Below are 21431 nucleotides of genomic sequence, written 5' to 3' on the forward strand. Positions count from 1 at the left end.
ATATACATATATATATATATATATATATATATATATATATATATATATATATATATAAATATATATATATATATATATATACACACATTTATATATACAGTATATAATTTATATTTATTTATTTTGCCGTTTTTGTTCAGATGTTGAAGGTGTTTTAATGAATATACATGCATGTTTAACATATAGATTCCTATCTTTCATGAAGACAAGAATATAAGTTGGTGTATTACCTGATTCTGATGACTTGCACTGATTGGAATCAAGACGACCAGGTTTTCAAATGGAGGAGAAAAAAAGTTCCTCTTTTCTGTCTAATACCACATGAAAGTTGTTGGTTTTTGGCATCTTATTTGTCCAGCTTCCATATTCGTTTTTATATACTTTACAAGAAATACATTGGCGGCAAACTCCGTAGCTTGCTAGCTTGTTTGCGCTGACTTTCGGAGACTCTTATTTTGTTAACGCGGGCACGATGGAGCAGCGCTTTTATTGTGAAGACAGGAACTGTGCGATCAGTCTTTAGGCTTTTGACGGGAAGTACGGTTGAAATAAAAAGTGTCTTTTTTCCATTACACTTTTGATTGATTGATTGAAACTTTTATTATTATATTGCACAATACAGTACATATTCCGTACAATTGACCACTAAATGGTAACACCCAAATAAGTTTGTCAACATGTTTAAGTCGGGTTTTACGTATCACGGTCATGTGCCTGGCTCTGTTTGATTGGTCCAACGTCACCAGTGACTGCATGTGATTGGTGTAACGTAGGCATGCGTAGATTCTACTTTGAAGCTCTGTCATTAACCAAAACAAACATTAATAGATCGATAAAAAAAAGTAGCGAGTAGCGAGTTTAATGTAGATAAATGGAACGGAGTAAAAGTAGCGTTTCTTCTCTATAAATATACTCAAGTAAAAGTAAAAGTATGTTGCATAAAAACTACTCGTAGAAGTACAATTTATCCCAAAAGTTACTCAAGTAAATGTAACGGAGTAAATGTAGCGCGTTACTACCCACCTCTGCACACATCCATCCATCCATCCATCCATTTTCTACCGCTTATTCCTTTTTCGGGGTCGCGGGGGGCGCTGGCGCCTATCTCAGCTACAATCGGGCGGAAGGCAGGGTACACCCTGGACAAGTCGCCACCTCATCGCAGGGCCAACACAGACGTATATATATATATATATATATATATATATATATATATATATATATATATATACACATATATTAGGGGTGTGGGAAACAATTGATTCGAATACGAATCGCGATTCTCACATTGTGCGATTCAGAATCGATTCTCTTTTTTTTTTTTAAATAGATTTTTTTTCTATCAATCCAACAAACCAATACACAGCAATACCATAACAATGCAATCCAATTCCAAAACCAAACCTGACCCAGCAACACTCCGAACTGCAATAAACAGAGCAATTGAGAGAAGACACAAACACGACACAAAACATACCAAAAGTAGTGAAACAAAAATAAATATTATCAACAACAGTATCAATATTAGTTATAATTTCAGCATTGCAGTGATTAAAAATTTCTCATTGACATTATCATTAGACATTTATTAAAATTAAAAAAAAGAACAATAGTGTCACAGTGGCTTAGACTTGCATCGCATCTCATAAGCTTGACAACACACTGTGTCCAATGTTTTCGCAAATATAAAATTAGTCATATTTTCGGTTTGTTTAATAGTTAAAACAAATTTACATTATTGCAATCAAGTTGATAAAACATTGTCCTTTAAAATTGTAAAACCTTTTTTTCTTTTTTTTTTTTTTAAATCTACTACTCTGCTAGCATGTCAGCAGACTGGGGTAGATCCAGCTGAAATTCTATGTATTAGATGAATACAGAACCGTTTTGGAATCGGAAAAATATCGTTTTTGAATCGAGAAACGCGTTGAATCAGAAAAAAAAAAAAAAAATCGATATATAATCGAATCGCAACCCCAAGAATCGATATTGAATCAAATCGTGGGAAACCCAAAGATTTGCAGCCCTAATATATATACATATATAAATATATATATAAAAATATATATTCCTCGCGCACTAATTGACTGAAAGGGCGCGCACTTTCCGCGCGCTCGGCCGGCAATGTCACGTTATCGATGGGAAAATGCATTTTTAGACAATATGATTTACCTGAGTGGCTAGGAGATCCCGAGAGTAACAAATGGTAGAAAATCGATTGAAAAGGACGGATTTAAAAAAATAATCATTTCCAAAAAAAAAAGTTTTTAACACCTTTTTGTTTTGTTTTTTTACTTGGATTTCCCCCGGGCTGGATTTGGGATTTTAGTTTGGGGACCCCTGCGCTAAGAAATTCCATTGTGAACATTCAACATAAAGCTGTGCTAACAAGGTGTTTTTACTGTGCGTTCAACGACTGCTGAACAGAGTAGGACGCCACAACGATATTAAATAATTTTTTTAGGCACTTTATATTGAAAAAAAATCTTAAGGTGCTAAATTACAATGCACTATTTAAAACAATAAAAGCCATTGAAGCATAAGAAACACAAAAATCGTGGCTTTTCTGACAATGTGTCTTTTTGTTTTAGTTCTTGAAAGAAAAAATGACTTGGTCAAAAGATATCAGTGTGTTTAAAGGCCTACTCAAACCCACTACTACCGACCACGCAGTCTGATGGTTTATATATCAATGATGAAATATTAACATTGCAACAAATGCCAGTACGGCCTTTTTAGTTTACTAAATTGCAAATTTAAATTTCCCGCTGAGTTTCTTGTTGAAAACATCGCGGGATGATGACGCGTGCGTGTGACGTCCCGGGTTGCAGGGGACATATTAGCGCAGCACCATTTGCGGCTAAAAGTCGTCTCTTTTCATCGCGCAATCAAACAGTATTCTGGACATCTGTTTTACTGAATCTTTTGCAATTTCTTCAATTAATAATGGAGAAGTCAAAGTAGAAAGATGGAGGTGGGAAGATTTAGCCTTTAACCACACAAACACATGGTGATTCCTTGTTTAAAATTCCCGGAGGTGAAGCTTTACTATGGATCAGAGCGGTCAAGCGAACATGGTTCCCGACCACTTGTCAACCGTCAGGTTTCAGTGAGATAATTGTGGTAAAAAGTTGCCTCTTACCGGAGATCAGCTGAGCTTGCGCCGTCCATGCAGCTGCCGTCGCCAACCCTCAGACACTGGCGTCAAGACACCCGTGGACACACCCCTCCGACTATCAGGTACTATTTAATCTCACTAAAACACTAGCAACACAGTAGAAAGATAAGGGATTTCCCAGAATTATCCTAGTAAATGTGTCTAAAACATCTGAATCCGTCCCAATGCAATCGCCTTTTTTTTTTTTTACCTTATTATCATTATTATTTTTTTCTAGTCCTTCGCTATCATTATCATCATCCACCAATCTTTCATCCTCGCTCAAATTAATGGGGAAATTGTCGTTTTCTCGGTCCGAATAGCTCTTGCCGCTGGAGGCTCCCATTATAAACAATGTGAGGACGTGAGGAGCCCTCACCCTTGTGACGTCATTGTCTGCGACTTCCGGTACAGGCAAGGCTTTTTTATCAGCACCAAAAGTTGCAAACGTTATCGTCGATGTTCTTTACTAAATCCTTTCAGCAAAAATATGGCAATATCGCGAAATGATCAAGTATGACGCATAGAATGGACCTGCTATCCCCGTTTAAATAAGAAAATCTAATTTCAGTAGGCCTTTAAGTACTTTTTGAACACATTCAAGAATAATGGTAACTGGGATCATTTTGGTCACAATAACTGTAATGTGAAATTTGCATTTCGTTAAATCCTACTATTTGATATTGCTACTATGATACACAGTTTAAATTTGATACTGCTACTATGGTACATTTTGGTCTAGTTCAAACCAGTATTATCCTTGCCATCTTTTTGTAACTGGGCTACTGTGCGGAACAATTTCCCTTATGGATCAAAAACCGTGTCTCCCCCAGAAAATCTGTTAGTTAAAAGGTGGTGTCTCTCCAGGGGGAAGGGCGCGCCGCCCGGGACAGGCGGAAGGACTGGGAAATGCTGGGTGGGTGTAAGGAACAGTGTAATTTGGCCTGTCGCCACCATCACGTCTCCATCTCACCACAGCCTGGGGGGGCAATAGACTACAGACTGTGGTGAAGTAGGCCGGCTTCGTCGCATGAAGAAGCCTGCAATTTTTGGTTGTGTTTTCCACTCTGTCTGCTGAGTGGCAATATACGATATATATCTTGATATTTATTCCATAAAGTAAAAACAAAACACAAAACAGTCGTAGTTACCTGAGATACTAAGTATGTCATTATTTTGACTTATTAAATATTGACTTACTAAGACAAAATAATGACATACTTATCTCAGGTAACTGCGACTGTTTTGTGTTTTGTTTTTACTTTACAGCTAAAATATCGAGATATATATCGTATATTGCCACTCAGCATACGGAGTAGAAAACACAACCAAAAATTGCAGGCTTCTTCATGTGTCAAAGCCGGCCTACTTCACCACAGCCTGTAGTCTATTGCCCCCCCCAGGCTGTAGTGAGATGGAGACGTGATGGTGGCGACAGGCCAAATTGCACTGTTCCTTACACCTACCCATCCCCTTCTCCGTCCGTAAGCTTGACTAAGTCAAATTAATTACTTACTGTAAATAAGCGTTTGCAGTAAGTGTTTGAAAAAGAGTTAAAAGTGGGGCCTCATGCTGGCATATAATTAATTTACAGGACAAAAAATATATAAAAACATTTTAAATAAAAAAAAAAAAATCAAGACTTTAGTTTAGGCGGTGGCTCTTTGTTGTTAAGGCGGCCGCCTTAACAACAAAGCTCTGCGGGAAACCCTGAATAAAGTTTGTCTAAGTCCAAGTCTATCCCTACATATTTGTGTGACAATTTTGTCAAGTGGGAGATTTTTCCCAATAAAAAGCACAATCTTGGCTCATTGAAGGTCGATATAAATAAATAAATAAATGATAAATGGGTTGTACTTATATAGCTATTTCTACCTTCAAGGTACTCAAAGCACTTTGACATTACTTCCACATTTACCCATTCACACACACATTCACACGCTGATGGAGGGAGCTGCAATGCAAGGCGCTAACCAGCACCCATCAGGAGCAAGGGTGAAGTGCCTTACTCAGGACACAACGGACGTGACGAGGTTTGTACTAGGTGGGGATTGAACCAGGGACCCTCGGGTTGCGCACGGCCACTCTCCCACTGCGCCACGCCGTCCCAAATAATAAAGCTATATCGTATATTTAGCCTGTGTGCGTCTCCTACTGTGGATCTGGGTCTGACAGCATTGTTGTCTTGCAGAGGAAAAACCCAAAGCAGATAATAATAATAATGTACTAGATTTATATACAGTCAAGAAAATAAGTATTTGAACACCCAGCTATTTTGCAAGTTCTCCCACTTAGAAATCATGGAGGGGTCTGAAATTTTCAGGGTAGGTGCATGTCCACTGGATGAGAGATAACCTAAAAAGAAAAATCCAGAAATCACAATCTATGATTTTTTTTACAATTTATTCGTGTGATACAGCTGAAATAAGTATTTGAACACCTGTCTATCAGCTAGAATTCTGACCCTCGAAGACCTGTTAGTCCGCCTTTAAAAGTCCTCCTCCACTCCAATGTATTATCCTGAATCAGATGCACCTGTGTGAAGTTGTTAGCTGCATAAAGACACCAGTCCACCCCATACAATCAGTAAGACCCAAACATTCAGCATGGCTAAGAGCAAAGAGCTGTCCAAAGACACCAGAGACAAAATTGTACAACTCCACAAGGATGGAAAGGGCTACGGTGAAATTGCCAAGCAGCTTGGTGAAAAAAGGTCCACTGTTGGAGCAACCATTAGAAAATGTAAGAAGCTAAACATGACGGTCAATCTCAATCGGAGTGGAGCCCCATGTAAGATATCACCTCGTGGGGTCACAATGATGCTAAGAAAGGTGAGGAATCAGCCCAAGACTACACGGCAGGACTTGGTCAATGACCTGAAAAGAGCTGGGACCACTGTTTCCATGGTCACTGTTGGTAATACACTAAGACGTCATGGTTTGAAATCATGCATGGCACGGAAGGTTCACCTGCTTAAACCAGCACATGTTAAGGCCCGTCTTAAGTTTGCCAATGATCATTTGGATGATCCAGAGGAGTCATGGGAGAAAGACGAGATCAAAATTGAACTTTTTAGTCATAATTCCACTATTCGTGTTTGGAGGAAGAAGAATGATGCGTACCATCCCAAGAACACCATCCCGACTGTGAAGCATGGGGGTGGTAGCATCATGCTTTGGGGGTGTTTTTCTGCTCATGGGACAGGACGACTGTACTGTATCAAGGAGAGGATGACTGTAGCCATGTATTGTGAGATTTTGGCCAAAAACCTCCTTCCCTCAGTCAGATCATTGAAGATGAGTCGTGGCTGGATCTTCCAACATGACAATGACCCAAAGCACACAGCCAGGAAACCCAAGAAGTGGCTTTGTAAGAACCATATCAAGGTTCTGGAATGGCCTAGCCAGTCTCCAGACCTAAATCCAATTGAAAATCTATGGAGGGAGCTGAAAGTCTGTGTTGCTCAGCGACAGCCCAGAAACCTGACTGATCTAGAGAAGATCTGTCTGGAGGAGTGGGCCAAAATCCCTCCTGCAGTCTGTGCAAACCTGCTGAAGAACTACAGGAAACGTTTGACCTCTGTAATTGCAAACAAAGGCTACTCTACCAAATATTAATGTTGGTGTTCAAATACTTATTTTCAGATGTATCACACAAATTGTTAAAAAATCATAGATTGTGATTTCTGGATTTTTCTTTTTAGGTTATCTCTCATACAGTGGACATGCACCTACCGTGAAAATTTCAAACCCCTCCATGATTTCTAAGTGGGAGAACTTGCAAAATAGCAGGGTGTTCAAATGCTTATTTTCTTGACTGTAGCTCTTTTCTCGACACCCAAAGCGCTTCACAGAGAAGTGAGAACCCATCATTCATTCACTCCACATTCACACAGCTACATTGGTAGCCACAGCTGCCCTGGTGTAGACTGACGGAAGCTTGGCTGCCAGTTTGCGCCTACGGTCCCCTCCGACCACCACCCATCATTCATTCTACAGTGTGAGCGGCACTGGGGACAAGGGTGAAGTGGATACCAAGATACCAAAAAACATGTCGTCAATGAGTCCGAGGCCAATCTGTAAACGGTGGACGACATGCAGACTGGCCCGATGTGCAAAACAATCCAAATTAATGGGGTCCATCGCCTGGCGGTGGTTTGGCTTCAAGCGGAAAGATGTTGAACAGACAACCGTAATATGTCCAGTATGCGCCAAAAGCGTTGCTACAAAAAATATCGGCACTGCTAATTTGTAGCTTTTGAAAAGTCAACCCGCTAGAACAGTGGTTCTCAACTTTTTTTCAATGATGTACCCCTGTAAACATTTTTTTATTTAGAGTACCCTTTAATCAGAGTGAAGCATTTTTGGTTGAAAAAAAGAGATAAAGAAGTAAAATACAGCACCATGTCATCGGTTTCTGATTTATTAAATTGTGTAACAGTGCAAAATATTCTAAACATTTATTTACAAAAAAAGAAATGTTTAACATCAACATTTATGGAACATGTCCACAAAAACTCTAGCTGTCAACACTGAATATAGCATTGTTGCATTTTATTTTCACAGTTTATGAACTTACATTCATACTTTGTTGAAGTATTATTCAATAAATATATTTATAAAGAATTTTTTGAATTGTTGCTATTTTCAGAGTATTTAAAAAAAATCTCGCGTACCCCTTGACATACCTTCAAGTACCCCCAAGGGTACGCATACCCCCATTTGAGAACCACTGCACTAGAGAATGAAGAGTGCTTGAAACTCTGCATGTCAACATCTCGGCAGATTGTTCCACTGGCCCGAGGTGCGAAACAATCCAATTAATGGCGCTTTCAAAAAACTGTGCAACAATTAGCATGAATCACCACAGACACCTGGGTGATGGCATATTTTGTGTTAGTGGTCAAATCTGAAAGTGACGCAGTACGCTCGCTTGTGCGTATGGTTGAACCCCCACCCAGGTTTAAAGCAATCTTTATTCGAAAGTGACCGGGCACAAGAGTTGCCTCTTGACTCAGCTCATTTGCCTCAAAATGGGAAGCATTTGATTTCCCCGTGCGGGTAGTGACATTGTCATGTTGCCTTTTGTTGCCCTCCTAACGGGGGACGTGTCAACACGGCGGCACCGGAACAACACGGACACTATTCAGGAAAAGACACGGCCAGACAGCCGCTCCGCAGTGGAAATATTCACTCTGAAGTGTGTTTTAATAAATGTGGCTGACAGCGTGTCTCTGTTTCCTCTCCGAGCAGACGTCTATGTGGAGGAGGAATAGGCCGGGAGGAAATATCGCTGACTGTATCCTTGTGTTGCAGGCGGCGTTGGGTGTGACATGAATTAAACATGTGGAATGTGCGGTGAGAAGAGAGGAGCATCTGTTCTAAAACCGGGAGAGTTCGAGAGTGCAGCCCGAGGCAGCGGGGACCTCTGCTGGCCAACTGGCAGAATTGCAACCCCAAGCAGCATAAAGATAAACAATATAGACGTTTTTGTACTTCCATGTGACTGACAGATATAATTTAGAGCTGTACGCTACTTTGTATTCAAAATTCGAAAAGTTCAAAGAACTTCGGCTTATTAGTGATTCCCAGAGCCCAAAAAAAGTTTGCGGGCTCCGGTACTATGGAATGCCCTCCCAGTAACAGTTAGATATGCTACCTCAGTAGAAGCATTTAAGTCCCATCTTAAAACTCATTTGTATACTCTAGACTTTAAATAGACCCCCTTTTAGACCAGTTGATCTGCCTTTTCCTTTCTGCTCTGCCCCCCTATCCCTTGTGGAGGGGGGAAGGGGGGGCGCCCAGGGTGGACCGCTCGCCTGTTCATTGGTTGGGGACATCTTATTGATTACAATTGAAATATATTCTCTCTTCACTCTTTTCAACAAATCAATGCTGAGGAGACTTGATATGGTACAAAATGCAGCTGCCAGACTTTGGACCATTGCACCCAGAGCAGCCCATACCGACCGCATTTTGCACCCAGAGCAGCCCATACCGACCGCATTTTATACTCAGTTAGTTTTTTATACTCAGGTAGTTAGTGTACCCGCCCTGAGATTGGTAGAATGTCAGTTCAAACACCGGCCGAGTCATACAAAAGACTATAAAAATGGGACCCATTACCTCCCTGCTTGGCACTCAGCATCGACGGTTGGAATTGGAGGTTAAATCACCACAAATGATTCCCAGGCGCGGCAACCGCTGCTGCTTACTGCTCCCCTCACCTCCGAGGGGGTGATCGGTCTAATTACGCCACACCTAGTGTGTGTGTGTGTGTGTGTGTGTGTGTGTGTGTGTGTGTGTGTGTGTGTTTGTGTGTGAGACAATCATTGGTACTTTAACTTCATCCAGTCGTCATTGTCTTCCAGTCAAATTCCGCATTGAGTTTAAGATTTTAGTCCCGATTTTTGGTGCATTACATGGTGGGGCTCCTCAGTACATCACAGACTTGTCATTCCCCTACTATTCAGGGCACAGCCTCCGGTCTTCAGGCCAGGGTCTAATAAAGATCCCAAAAAACTTCATTTTAAAACCTGGCAATAGCTCCCAGACTCTGGAAAGACTTGCACTTGTGTTGAAAGTTTTAAGAAACATTTGATAACTTGTCTTTTTAGTCAATCTTTTAGTTCATGCACCTTTTAGAAATCAATTTTATTCCACTTTGTATCATTTTTATGATGTTTCCATTGAATTGTTTTACTTCACCTAGGTTTTCTACAGCGCTTTGTGATTTTATCTGAGATAAGAGCTTTATAAATAACATTTACTGACTTACAATGGCGGACTTGCACAAAGCACTTTGGGTACATTTCTACCATATATGGACAATCTGCTGAAGTCACCAAGACGAAATACATCGCAATTGTTTCAGACAGGGAGAGCAAAAGCGATCATTGATACACTATATTGCCAAAAGTATTTGGCCGCCTGCCTTGACTCACATATGAACTTGAAGTCAATCCGATGAAATTGTCCAAAATGTTTTGGTATACCGGAGCATTCAAAGTTCCTTTCACTGGAACTAAGGGGCCAAGCCCAACTCCTGAAAAGCAACCCCACACCATAATACCTCTGTGAGGAGGCGTGGCCTGCGGACCTGCAGCGATGCGGGGTGCGCCGATGGCCCACTTGGGCGCGTTTGGCTAATCACCTGTCACTTTGTTAAAGGGCAGCAGCCGAGAAGGACAAAGTGGGAGAAGTTGGGAGTTGATGAGAGAGGGAAAACCCGAAAACGAGCACGAGACAGAGACGCGAACGGAAGGCTGAAAAGCAACCGGAAGAGCGAGACGGGCACGAGAGGCGAGGGCTGGAAAGCAGAAGAGCAAGAGAAGAAGATTTATTGAAAAATAAATCATTGTGCACTACGACAAACAGGCCTGTCATGTCTCTCCTTGGTGGTCCGAAGAACCCGGAGATGCAAGACCCCCACAACTTCCTCTACCAAATTTCACATTCGGCACGATGCTGTCGGAATGTAGCGTTTTCCTGTCAAACCTCCAAACACAAACTTGTCCATCAGATTGCCAGATGGAAAAGCCAGATTCATCACTCCAGAGAAGGCGTCTCCACTGCTCTAGAGTCCAGTGGTGACGTGCTTAACACCACTGCATCCGACACTTTGCATTGGAAATGGTGATTTATGGCTTGGATTCAGCTGGTCGGCCATGGAAACCCATTCCACGAAGCTCTCTGCGTACTTTACGTGGGCTAATTGAAAGGTCACATGAAGTTTTGGAGCTCTGTCGCAACTGACTGTGCAGAAAGTCTTTGCACTATGCGCTTCAGCATCCGCTGACCCCTCTGTCAGTTTACGTGGCCTACTACTTTGTGGCTGAGTTGCTGTTGTTCCCAAACTCTTCCATTTTCTTATAATACAGTTGACTTTGGAATATTTAGGAGCGAGGACATTTCACGACAGGTGGCATCCTATGACAGTTCCACGCTGGAAATCACTCAGACCGGCCCATTCTTTCACAGATGTTTGTAGAAACAGTCTCCATGCCTAAGTGCCTGATTTTATTCACCGGGCCAAGTGATTAGGACACCTGATTCTCATCAATTGGATGGGTGGCCAAATACTTTTAGCAATATAGTGTATCTCCATGGTTTGGATGAACATTTCTGGGAGTTCTAAGGATCCCAAATACACAAAAACAGGTACCACCAGGCACAACACCTTTAACGCAATATTTACTACTTATTTGAAGAGTCTGATTGACAAACTTAGGTGAAAAAGACGTGAAATTATAAAGTTCATCAGACAAGCAGGTCCCCATAAAGCACACAACATCTAAAAATCATGTGACCATCAGACGCAGCCTTTGCGGTTAGTAAAGCATCTTTGATCACATCAAGCCTGGTTGAAAACGTGCACGTTAAGAACAATATCATGCATTACCACGGTCTACCACAAGATGGAGCAGACAGACTACAAGGTCAACTCTGGGCTTCATGTGAAAAGAGGTCACCCCTCACCTAGGCACTTGTAGAGTCCTTGGCTGATCCAGGCCAGGATGGCCAAGGTTATGAGGTCCCCGAAACTTGCGGCTATCGGGGTGGCAACGTTGTCCGGGTTGATGCCCGTCTTCTTGGAGCCCACGATCACGCCCACCATGATGAAACCTAAACGAGAAGACGGCGCATGCGATTAGTCAATTAAGTGAAGTGAATGATATTTATATAGTGCTTTTTCTCTAGTGACAAAGCGCTTTGACATTAGCGCCTTGAATGGCAGCTCCCTCCATCAGTGTGTGGATGTGTGTGTGAATGGGTGAATGTGGAAGTAGTGTCAAAGCGCTTTGAGTACCTTGAAGGTAGAAAAGCGCTATACAAGTACAACCCATTTACATAGTAAAACCTAATATCTAAGTTACATATAAACCAGTGTGGGTGGCACTGGGAGCAGGTGGGTGAAGTGTCCTAAGCAAAAAAACAAGGGTAGTGACTAGGATGGCGGGAGCGGGAATCGAACTTGGAACCCTCAAGAGGCTGGCATGGCCACTCTACCCACCGAGCTATGCCGTACTGATTGTGTATGGCGAGGACTGCAGCATTGAGAGATCCGCCGAATATCTTCATTTTTTTTGTATCTTCGGATACAATGTACACATTTATGTTAACAGCATTTTTTTTTTTTTTTTTTTTTTTTTTGGAGATGTCCGACTGCCAATATTATCGGCCGATAAATGCTTAAAAATGTAATATCGGAAATTATTGGGAACGGTTTCAAAAAGTAAAATGTATGACTTTTTAAAACACCGCTATACGCAGTGGTACACGGACGTAGGGAGTGGTATAGAGCATAGATAGATAGATAGTACTTTATTTATTCCGTCAGGAGAGTTCCTTCAGGAAAATTAAAATTTTCAGCACAATCCCATTCAAGATCAGACAAACATTACAGGGAGACAGAACAGGATCGCTGACGGGTCTGCCGGCTTCCAGCGCCCCTTACAAAAAAAGATGACATACAGGTAAACAGGGGGGGGGGGATAGAAGATTAAAATAAAATTTAAAAATCGGTCTTAGCCTAGGCCCTGGAGTGGGGGTGCGGACTGAGGCCAAGGGAAAAAAAAAAAAAAAAAAAAAAAAACAATTCATAGCCATAGTACACATCCCTCTTCCATGTGTGTAAGAGGGAAACATCAAACATCAAAGAACACAGAGGACATTAAAGACATTAAAGCAGCAGATACAACCAGACACTTCTACATACAGCTATGAATAAAAAGTAAAATAAACATATCCACTGTGGTGGCCTCTGCGGTGTTCCACGCCATCGTCTGCTGGGGAGGAGGGAGCATGGCCAGAGACAGAAGCAGACCCAACAAGGCAACCAAGACAGCCGACTCCACTCTCGGCCAGTGTCCAGTCCGCATGGATGAGCGAGGATACGTCCAAGGTGACTGAGGTGTCCGATACCTGCTCACCCAGTCAAAAAACCGCGAAGCCTCTCCGTCCCAGTAGCTCAGTGCTAGCTCCACAGTCCTGTCCCCTCATCCGCATCTCCTCCAGTACATCCAAACAGACTCTGGTGTAGCAGAGACCCTGCAGCTGGTCTCCATGGCCAAAAGGCTCCAAAAGGCAGTTGGTCTCCCAGTCATACTCGCCAACCCTCCCGGTTTTCCCGGGAGACTCCCGAATTTCAGTGACCCTCCCGAAATATTATCTGGTGTTTTGTTTTGCAATATTATGCAGAAACAACTTTTGTTACCTTCGACTACCTGCTGATCTGTATTTGGGATCTGCATAAAACCTGAAAAATTCCACGAGTTCGCCTTTGTAGTTCGGGCCGACCCCGTAGTCGGTAAGCTCCTTCTTTTTCTCTATCTTGTTATGTGGCATTCATCTTACGCTGTTGCCATTTCTAATATAAAGTAGTGTAAAGTTCTAACTTATATCTGTCAGTAAACTCGCCATGAAAGCGCTAAAACATACCGGTGTGGTGAGTTTACATTATTCACCCAAGGAACTTTAGTTCTTAGAGTTCCGGTCGGACGTTTTTCACAGGACACATTAATGGTGTTTTGGTTTCTGGATGAGGAGATGCTGCTCCGTTATTAAGTAAAGTCTGGATGTCATTAAAACAGTTAGCTCCATCTTTTGACACTTCTTCCACTCCCGTCCTTGCACGCTACACCGCTACAACAAAGATGATGGGGTGAAGATGCTGCCGAAGGTGAGCCACGTAAATAAGACCACACACAAAACGGCGCATCCGGAAGCGACTGTCAGAAAGCGGCTTGAAGATGATCTGTAAAACATCATCTATGCAACATTTTGACCAAAGAACCACCATTACATGTTATGTGGACCAGTGTATTTCCAACCACTAGGAAATACAGTCTGGTGTGTCGTGGGAGATTATCTAATTTTACCTATTTGGGTTAAAAATATTTTTTGCAAACCAGTAACTATAGTTTGCAAAATATGTGTTGTTGAGTGTCAGTGCTGTCTAGAGCTGGGCAGAGTAACCGTGTAATACTTTTCCATATTAGTAGGTAGCTAATTGTTTTGTAAATGTCGGAAACAGTGGAAGGCAGTGTGCAGGTAAAAAAGGTATCTAATGCTTAAACCGAAAATAAACAAAAGGTGAGTGCCCCTAAGAAAAGGCATGGAAGCTTAGGGAAAGCCATGCAGAACGAAACTAAAACTGAACTAGCTAGAAAATAAACAAAAACAGAATACTGGACGACAGCACAGACTTATTGTGGAGCAAAGACGGGATCCACAAAGTACATCCGAACATGACATGACAATCAACAATGTCCCCACAAAAGGATTAAAAACAACTTGAATAGATTTGACTGCAAAAACAAAGCAAGTGCGGGGAATAGTGATCAAAGGAAGACATGAAACTGCCAAAAAGAGAAAAAGCCAATAAAATAAGAGCGCAAGGCAAGAACTAAAACACTACACAGGAAAATAGCAAAAAACTCAAAATAAGTCACGCCGTGATGTGACAGGTCGTGACTACTGTAAGACAAGAGCTATATTGATGCATGCTTGGTTATGCTTTAAAGTCATATCCAACAATGGCAACAACGACTTTTTATTGTCAACTGAGTTCTGTTTTTAATGATTTCTGCTGGAGGTGTGCCTCAGAATTTTTTCAACTCAAAAAAGGTTGAAAAACACTGATGTAGACCACAAAGAAATGTTTTTCATTTAGAAAAAAATAATTTAATGCGCCTATAATCCGGTGCGCTTTATATACAAACCCTGTTTCCTTATGAGTTGGGAAATTGTGGTAGATGTAAATATAAACGAAATACAATGATTTGCAAATCCTTTTCAACCCATATTCAATTGAATGCACTACAAAGACAAGATATTTGATGTTCAAACTCAAAAATTTTTTTTTTTTTTGCAAAGAATTTACTAAGAATTTCATGGCTGCAACACGTGCCAAAGTAGTTGGGAAAGGGCATGTTCACCACTGTTACATCACCTTTTCTTTTAACAACAGTCAATAAATGTTTGGAAACTGAGGAAACTAATTGTTGTAGCTTTGAAAGTGGAATTCTTTCCCATTCTTGTTTTATGTAGAGCTTCAGTCGTTCAACAGTCCGGGTTCTCCGCTGTCGTATTTTACGCTTCATAATGCACCACACATTTTCGATGGGACAGGTCTGGACTGCAGGCGGGCCAGGGAAGTACCCGCACTCTTTTTTTACGAAGCCACACTGTTGTAACACGTGCTGAATGTAGCTTGGCATTGTCTTCCTGAAATAAGCAGGGGCGTCCATGAAAAAGACGGTGCTTAGATGGCAGCATATGTTGTTCCAAAACCTGTATGTACCTTTCAGCATTAATAGTGCTTTCACAGATGTGTAAGTTACCCATGCCTTAGGCACTAATGCACCCCCATACCACCACAGATGCTGGCTTTTGAACTTTGCGTCGATAACAGTCTGGATGGTTCGCTTCCCCTTTGGTCCGGATGACACGACATCGACTATTTCCAAAAACAACTTGAAATCTGGACTCAGACCACAGAACACTTTTCCACTTTGCATCAGTCCATCTTAGATTATCTCAGGCCCAGAGAAGCGGGCGGCGTTTCTGGATGTTGATGATAAATGGCTTTCGCTTTGCATAGTAGAGCTTTAACTTGCACTTACAGATGTAGCGACCAACTTTATTTAGTGACAGTGGTTTTCTGAAGTGTTCCTGAGCCCATGTGGTGATATCCTTTAGAGATTGATGTCGGTTTTTGATACAGTCGAGTCTGAGGGTACGAAGGTCACGGTCATTCAATGTTGGTTTCCGGCCATGCCACTTACGTGCAGTGATTTCTCCAGATTCTCTGAACCTTTTGATGATATTATGAACCATAGATGTTTAAATCCCTAAATTTCTTGCAATTGCACTTTGAGAAACGTTGTTCTTAAACTGACTATTTGCTCACACAGTTGTGGACAAAGGGGAGTACCTCGCCCCATCCTTTCTTGTGAAAGACTGAGCATTTTTTGGGAAGCTGTTTTTATACCCAATCATGGCACCCACCTGCTCCCAATTAGCCTGTACACCTGTGGGATGTTCCATGTAAGTGTTTGATGAGCATTCCTCAACATTATCAGTATTCATTGCCACCTTTCCCAACTTCTTTGTCACGTGTTGCTGGCATAAAATTCTAAAGTTAATATTTATTTGCAAAAAAAAATGTTTATCAGTTTGAACATCAAATATGTTGTCTTTGTAGCATATTCAACTTAATATGGGTTCAAAATGATTTGAAAATCATTGTATTCCGTTTATATTTACATCTAACACAATTTCCCAACTCATATGGAAACGGGGTTTGTATGAAAAAAAAAACAGACCATTCATCGGCAGTGCACCCTATTGTCCGGAAAATACTGTAAATAATCGGTATCAGTATTGGCCCCGAAAACAACACATGGGTGGATCTCTGGTAGGGCGAGCATGAACTTTACCCTGCAGCATGGAGGCGATGAAGGCCGTGGCGACACTGCTGGAGCACAGCAGCACGGCGTGGCTCATCTGGAACTTCCCTTCTGGGATCCAGCCAAGCACCACGGCTGCGACGGCTGCCAAAAAGCCCACCACAGTGGCCTGGACCTGCAAAAAGAGGCGTCGAGAGGGTAGGTCTGGCACGTGCACACAATGGGCTCTATGGGTGCTTGAGTCCCTGCCCTTTTTTGCCTCCTCTTAAAAAGTGCCCTCTGCCTGTGTGTGTGTTTTTGTTTTTTTTGTTAGTTTTTTTTTCTTTAAACAAAATTAATAAATTCCTGTTAGGAATGTAAAAAAAAAAAAAAAAAAAACAGCGGTACAAAAACTCCACGTTTTCTTGTAATACCGGGTTGTTTGAGCCTGCGCTTCTGCCAGAGAGAGAGAGGGGGAGTGAGTGAGTGAGTGAGAGAGAGGAGAGAGAGCCAACTGCGGCCTGAGGAGACGTGACAGTGGAGCAACTTGAACCTGTGAGTTAAGGTCTAGTTGCTGTCCACTTATTTAGCATCTAATATGGGTAATATTTCAGAAAAACGCTGTATTATTCAATGTGTCAGCTTCTGTTTTTGCTGGACGTCGGAGCACAGCGCATCAATTGAGCACGGCACATCAATTCCGCACAGAGCAGAGCGGATCGTGCGGGACAGGAAGTAGTGTACAAAATACAAAATAAAACACAAGGTTAATTTTCAAAATAAAATGCACTGTGTTTACGGCGGATCACATTTTTCTCACAGTAGAGGTTTAGATATAAAGTTGTATTGCGTTTCAGTTAGTCTGAGCATTAAGTGAGAAAGACCATGAGTTACAACTTGATGGTGTTTTCATCAAGTTAAGGAAAGAAGGCCAGATTTTCACATTGAAGTTTTTTCCATTTGGGTATTTTTTTTTTTTTTATTCGAAGTTCATGTTGCACTGTTCAATGTTCAATATTGAAGTGCTTATCTTTGACAATAAATAGCCTAATAATAAACCAGTGTTTTGTTGCTTTTCATGTCTTCCAAGCCTATGATAATGTGAATTAACTCATTATGACAATAATTTGACACAAAAGAAATGGCAATCACTTTTACCTACAAAGGACACACAGATAAGTAGTTAGCTTCCTATTAGCAAATTTAATTTTACATTAATTTCCATATTGTATAAAGGACCAAAAAAAAAAACGTCCTGCCCTTTTCAGACTCTGAGCCCCTGCCCCTCTTTAATCATGTGCACGTCCCTGGTAGGTCAGACCTGGGCAAATTATGGCCCGTGGGCCGTAAAGGTTGACAATCCGGCCCGCCGAACATTTCAAAGTAATTTTTTAGACCTTTTAAGATGGAAACTGTAGATGCCATTATGATACGCAGTAGCCTTTTCCAAATTACCATAAGTCTTGAACAATAGAAAGTATTTCAATGGTTGGAATCTGTGCTTTTGAGTGACATATGAGTTATTACGGTAATCAGGTCACCGACAAGTGACCAAGCAGTGTAGGCGGGGTTTGTTTCCAGCCTAGCCAACCTAAAACATGCAACAAAGTTCTGCAAAAAAGTGATATTATTTCAGATTGTGGGTGTTTTTTTACCATTTCTGTTTTTCTTTTGCAGTGTTTGTTTTGCTTTTTTGTTGAGTTTTGCTTAATTGTAAAAGATGTTGATGGACGAGGTGGTCTGAATATGTATATATGTTGTTAATATTCATCCATCCATCCATCCATTTTCAAGCGCTTATTCCCTTTCGGGGTCGCGGGGGGCGCTGGCGCCTATCTCAGCTACAATCGGGCGGAAGGCGGGGTACACCCTGGACAAGTCGCCATCGCAGGGCCAACACAGATAGACAGACAACATTCACACTCACATTCACACACTAGGGCCAATTTTAGTATTGCCAACCTCATCGCAGGCAATCAACCTCAGTGTTTTATCATTCATAGTTTAGTTTAGTCTTTATTTGAAGGGACAATGTACAGAAACATTAAGCTTAAAGACAGATATGTTCTGTACCAGATCACAGCCAAATAGCTAATTTCCATCTCCAGTCGCTGGCTACCTAAATTAAAGGCATACAAAAATCATGCAATAAAATTATGAGAATAAAATCATACCATAGCATTTAATCAAATTAACAAAAGTCATGAAATGCCCTTTCATGAACACATACTTCATATATAATACAACCACATCTAATTTACATCATCACAATACATGCGCTTGTTCACATCTGTCATCCTTTGTAAAAACAACAATGATTTTAACACACACCTCATAATTTAAAAGAAAAATGCTCTCATGGATAAATATAATACACATTAAGTTGATCTGTCAAACATAGTGCCCACCTTAGTGACCGTGTGAGCAGCTTTGATTGCTCCAAATACACTTTTTAACTTAAATTAATTGTGAATGAATACTCATCTGTTAGACTTTTCAAGTTTGTTGTGAGGTCGTTCTATTCCTTTATGGCTTTATATGAAAAGGAAAATTGTGCAAAAGATGTTCTACATCTGGGTACGCTACACTGCCCCCTGGAGGAGGCTCGCGTGTTTCTAGTTGTCACGGCAGATGTAAACTGGACAAAGTGCTTAAGTGACGCTGGTGCAGTGTTATTTAGGATTTGATGGGCCATTCGTATTGATGCTAATCTTTGAATGTTGGCGAAATTTCACAATCCATATTTTTGGAGAACTAAACAGTGATGGTGGTGTAGTAGTTAATATTGTAAATCCCACTTTCTTTATTGTAATGTACATTCTTGGTGTCTCATTCAGTGAAAAAAATTCAAACTCTATTCCGATTTTTTAGGTGATCTGTGATAATGTTTGTAGCATTTTATCAGACATTATTGTGCGTTTTTGTATTAGTGCTCCTCAAAACAGGGACCCAGGCGCACATTCTGTACAGCATATTTTTACAGGCATGTACATATATATATATATACATACATATATATATATATATATATATATATATATACATACATACATATATATACATATATATATATATATACATACATATATATATATATATATACATACATATATATATATATACATATATATATATATACATACATATACATATATATATATACATATACATACATATATATATATATATATATATACACATACATTATATATATATATATATATATATATATATATATATATATATATATATATATATATTTATTTATTTATATATAATTTATGCACACCAGTCCCGAAGCACTTTTTTTTTTCTTTCAATGTGGCCTCCGAGTCAAAATAATTGCCCAGGTCTGGGGTAGGTGGAAACAGGTTTGATGGTTCTATCGAACAATGCTGCTCATGAACAGACAACGATGTTACGGAGTGTTTATGCGCAGTCTGACAAAGAAACCATCTGAGTTCATCCGACTCCCTCTATAACAGAAAATGGAACATTACGGAAGTCCCTGGATGCGGCTTCATTTGCGCACTTACAATTAGCATTTAGATTGCATCAGAGCGTTCACTAATGCACTCAAGGTGCTCAGTGTCATTAGAGAAGTGCCAAATTGAGCCGCTTATTTCTGTGAAAGGTCATAACTTCAAATGTTTTGGTAGTTGTGTTGCGAATCCTGCAAACGCATTTTCTTGACAATTGTTTAAACAGTTATATTATATACTAGTAGGGCTGGGCGATATGGCCTTTTTTTAATATCTTAATATTTTTTAGGCCATATCACAATACACGATATATATCTCCATATTTTGCCTTAGCTTTGAATGAACACTTGATCATGCATACAATCACAGCAGTATGATGATTCTGTGTCTACATTAAAACATTCTTATTTATACTGCATTAATATAAGCTCATTTTAAACTTTCATGCAGAGAAGGAGATCACAACTAAGTGAATTGACCAAAACTGCATTTATTAAACAGTTATTAAGCAGTGGCACAAATATTCATGTCATTTCCAAAAAAGAAGGTGCAAGATTGTCAGAGACATTTTAAAACAAGCTATGAGTGAACTTTTGTGCGTGATGTCACTAAGATGACATATCAAAACAACACTAAATGAAAATGTACTTTTTGTACAGAACGCCACTACAATAGTTTAAAACAAATAAAGTGCACTTTTGTGCATGATGTCACGCAACATATTTCAATAACCGTCAAATAAAAATTAGCTGCATAATAGGAAATCAAATAGTGTAGGTCCTTTGCTATGTGGTAGGTAACTGCGGAAATTATCTTCTTTTGTTGTTGACTATTTTTTTCATACGGTGTTGATATGGAAATATTTGCCTTGGCATTTTGATGGTGTGGGCGTGTGGCACCAAACGGAGATGTTGACATGCTGAGTAACCACTCTTCATTCTCTAGCAGGTGATTTTTCAAATGATGCTACATATTAGCAGTAATGCTACTTTTTTAGCAACACTTTTGCCCCACACTTGACAAATTACGGTTGTCTGTTCGACATATTCTCACTCGAAGCCAAACCACCGCTAGACGATGGACCCGCTGCTGTTTTTCTTAGGAATTATTTCTTCCTTCATTTGTTACCAGATTCGCACCTTTTTTCTCTCGTATTACCACTCGCACGGTTCCGCTAGCATGACAGCTAACGTTACCCATGCTGCTACCTCTCTGCTCCGCGAGGGCGTATAGGTATGTGACGTATGACGTGACAGTATGTGACGTATGTAAGAAGGTGAGACAGGAAAAAGTGAAGAAGAGGCTGTAGTGTAACGCCAGCAGCTAAAAGCAACTGCGTGAGAACGTACACTCGAATATCACGATATAGTAATTTTCTATATTGCACAGTGACAAACCCGTG

General features: G+C 40.6%; 1 protein-coding gene and 1 long non-coding RNA gene across 2 annotated transcripts in view; both read right to left on the reverse strand.

Moving 5' to 3' along the window:
- Window positions 1-21431, reverse strand: part of slc41a2b (solute carrier family 41 member 2b) — an 87157-nt gene that overhangs the window by 50558 nt on the left and 15168 nt on the right. The window contains exons 5-6 of the mRNA XM_061913959.1: window positions 16599-16743; window positions 11635-11781 (exon numbers count right to left, since the gene is read on the reverse strand). Coding sequence (XP_061769943.1) covers window positions 11635-11781; window positions 16599-16743 — 292 coding nt within the window. The remainder of the gene's footprint in view (window positions 1-11634; window positions 11782-16598; window positions 16744-21431) is intronic.
- On the reverse strand, window positions 5374-6823 carry LOC133560918 (uncharacterized). The gene is made up of 2 exons (XR_009808543.1): window positions 5598-6823; window positions 5374-5512 (listed from the first exon to the last, which is right to left on the reverse strand). It is a non-coding gene; the product is annotated as an uncharacterized LOC133560918 (long non-coding RNA).

The sequence above is a fragment of the Nerophis ophidion genome, linkage group LG10 (genome assembly GCF_033978795.1).
Source record: "Nerophis ophidion isolate RoL-2023_Sa linkage group LG10, RoL_Noph_v1.0, whole genome shotgun sequence".
NCBI classification, from domain to species: domain Eukaryota; kingdom Metazoa; phylum Chordata; class Actinopteri; order Syngnathiformes; family Syngnathidae; genus Nerophis; species Nerophis ophidion.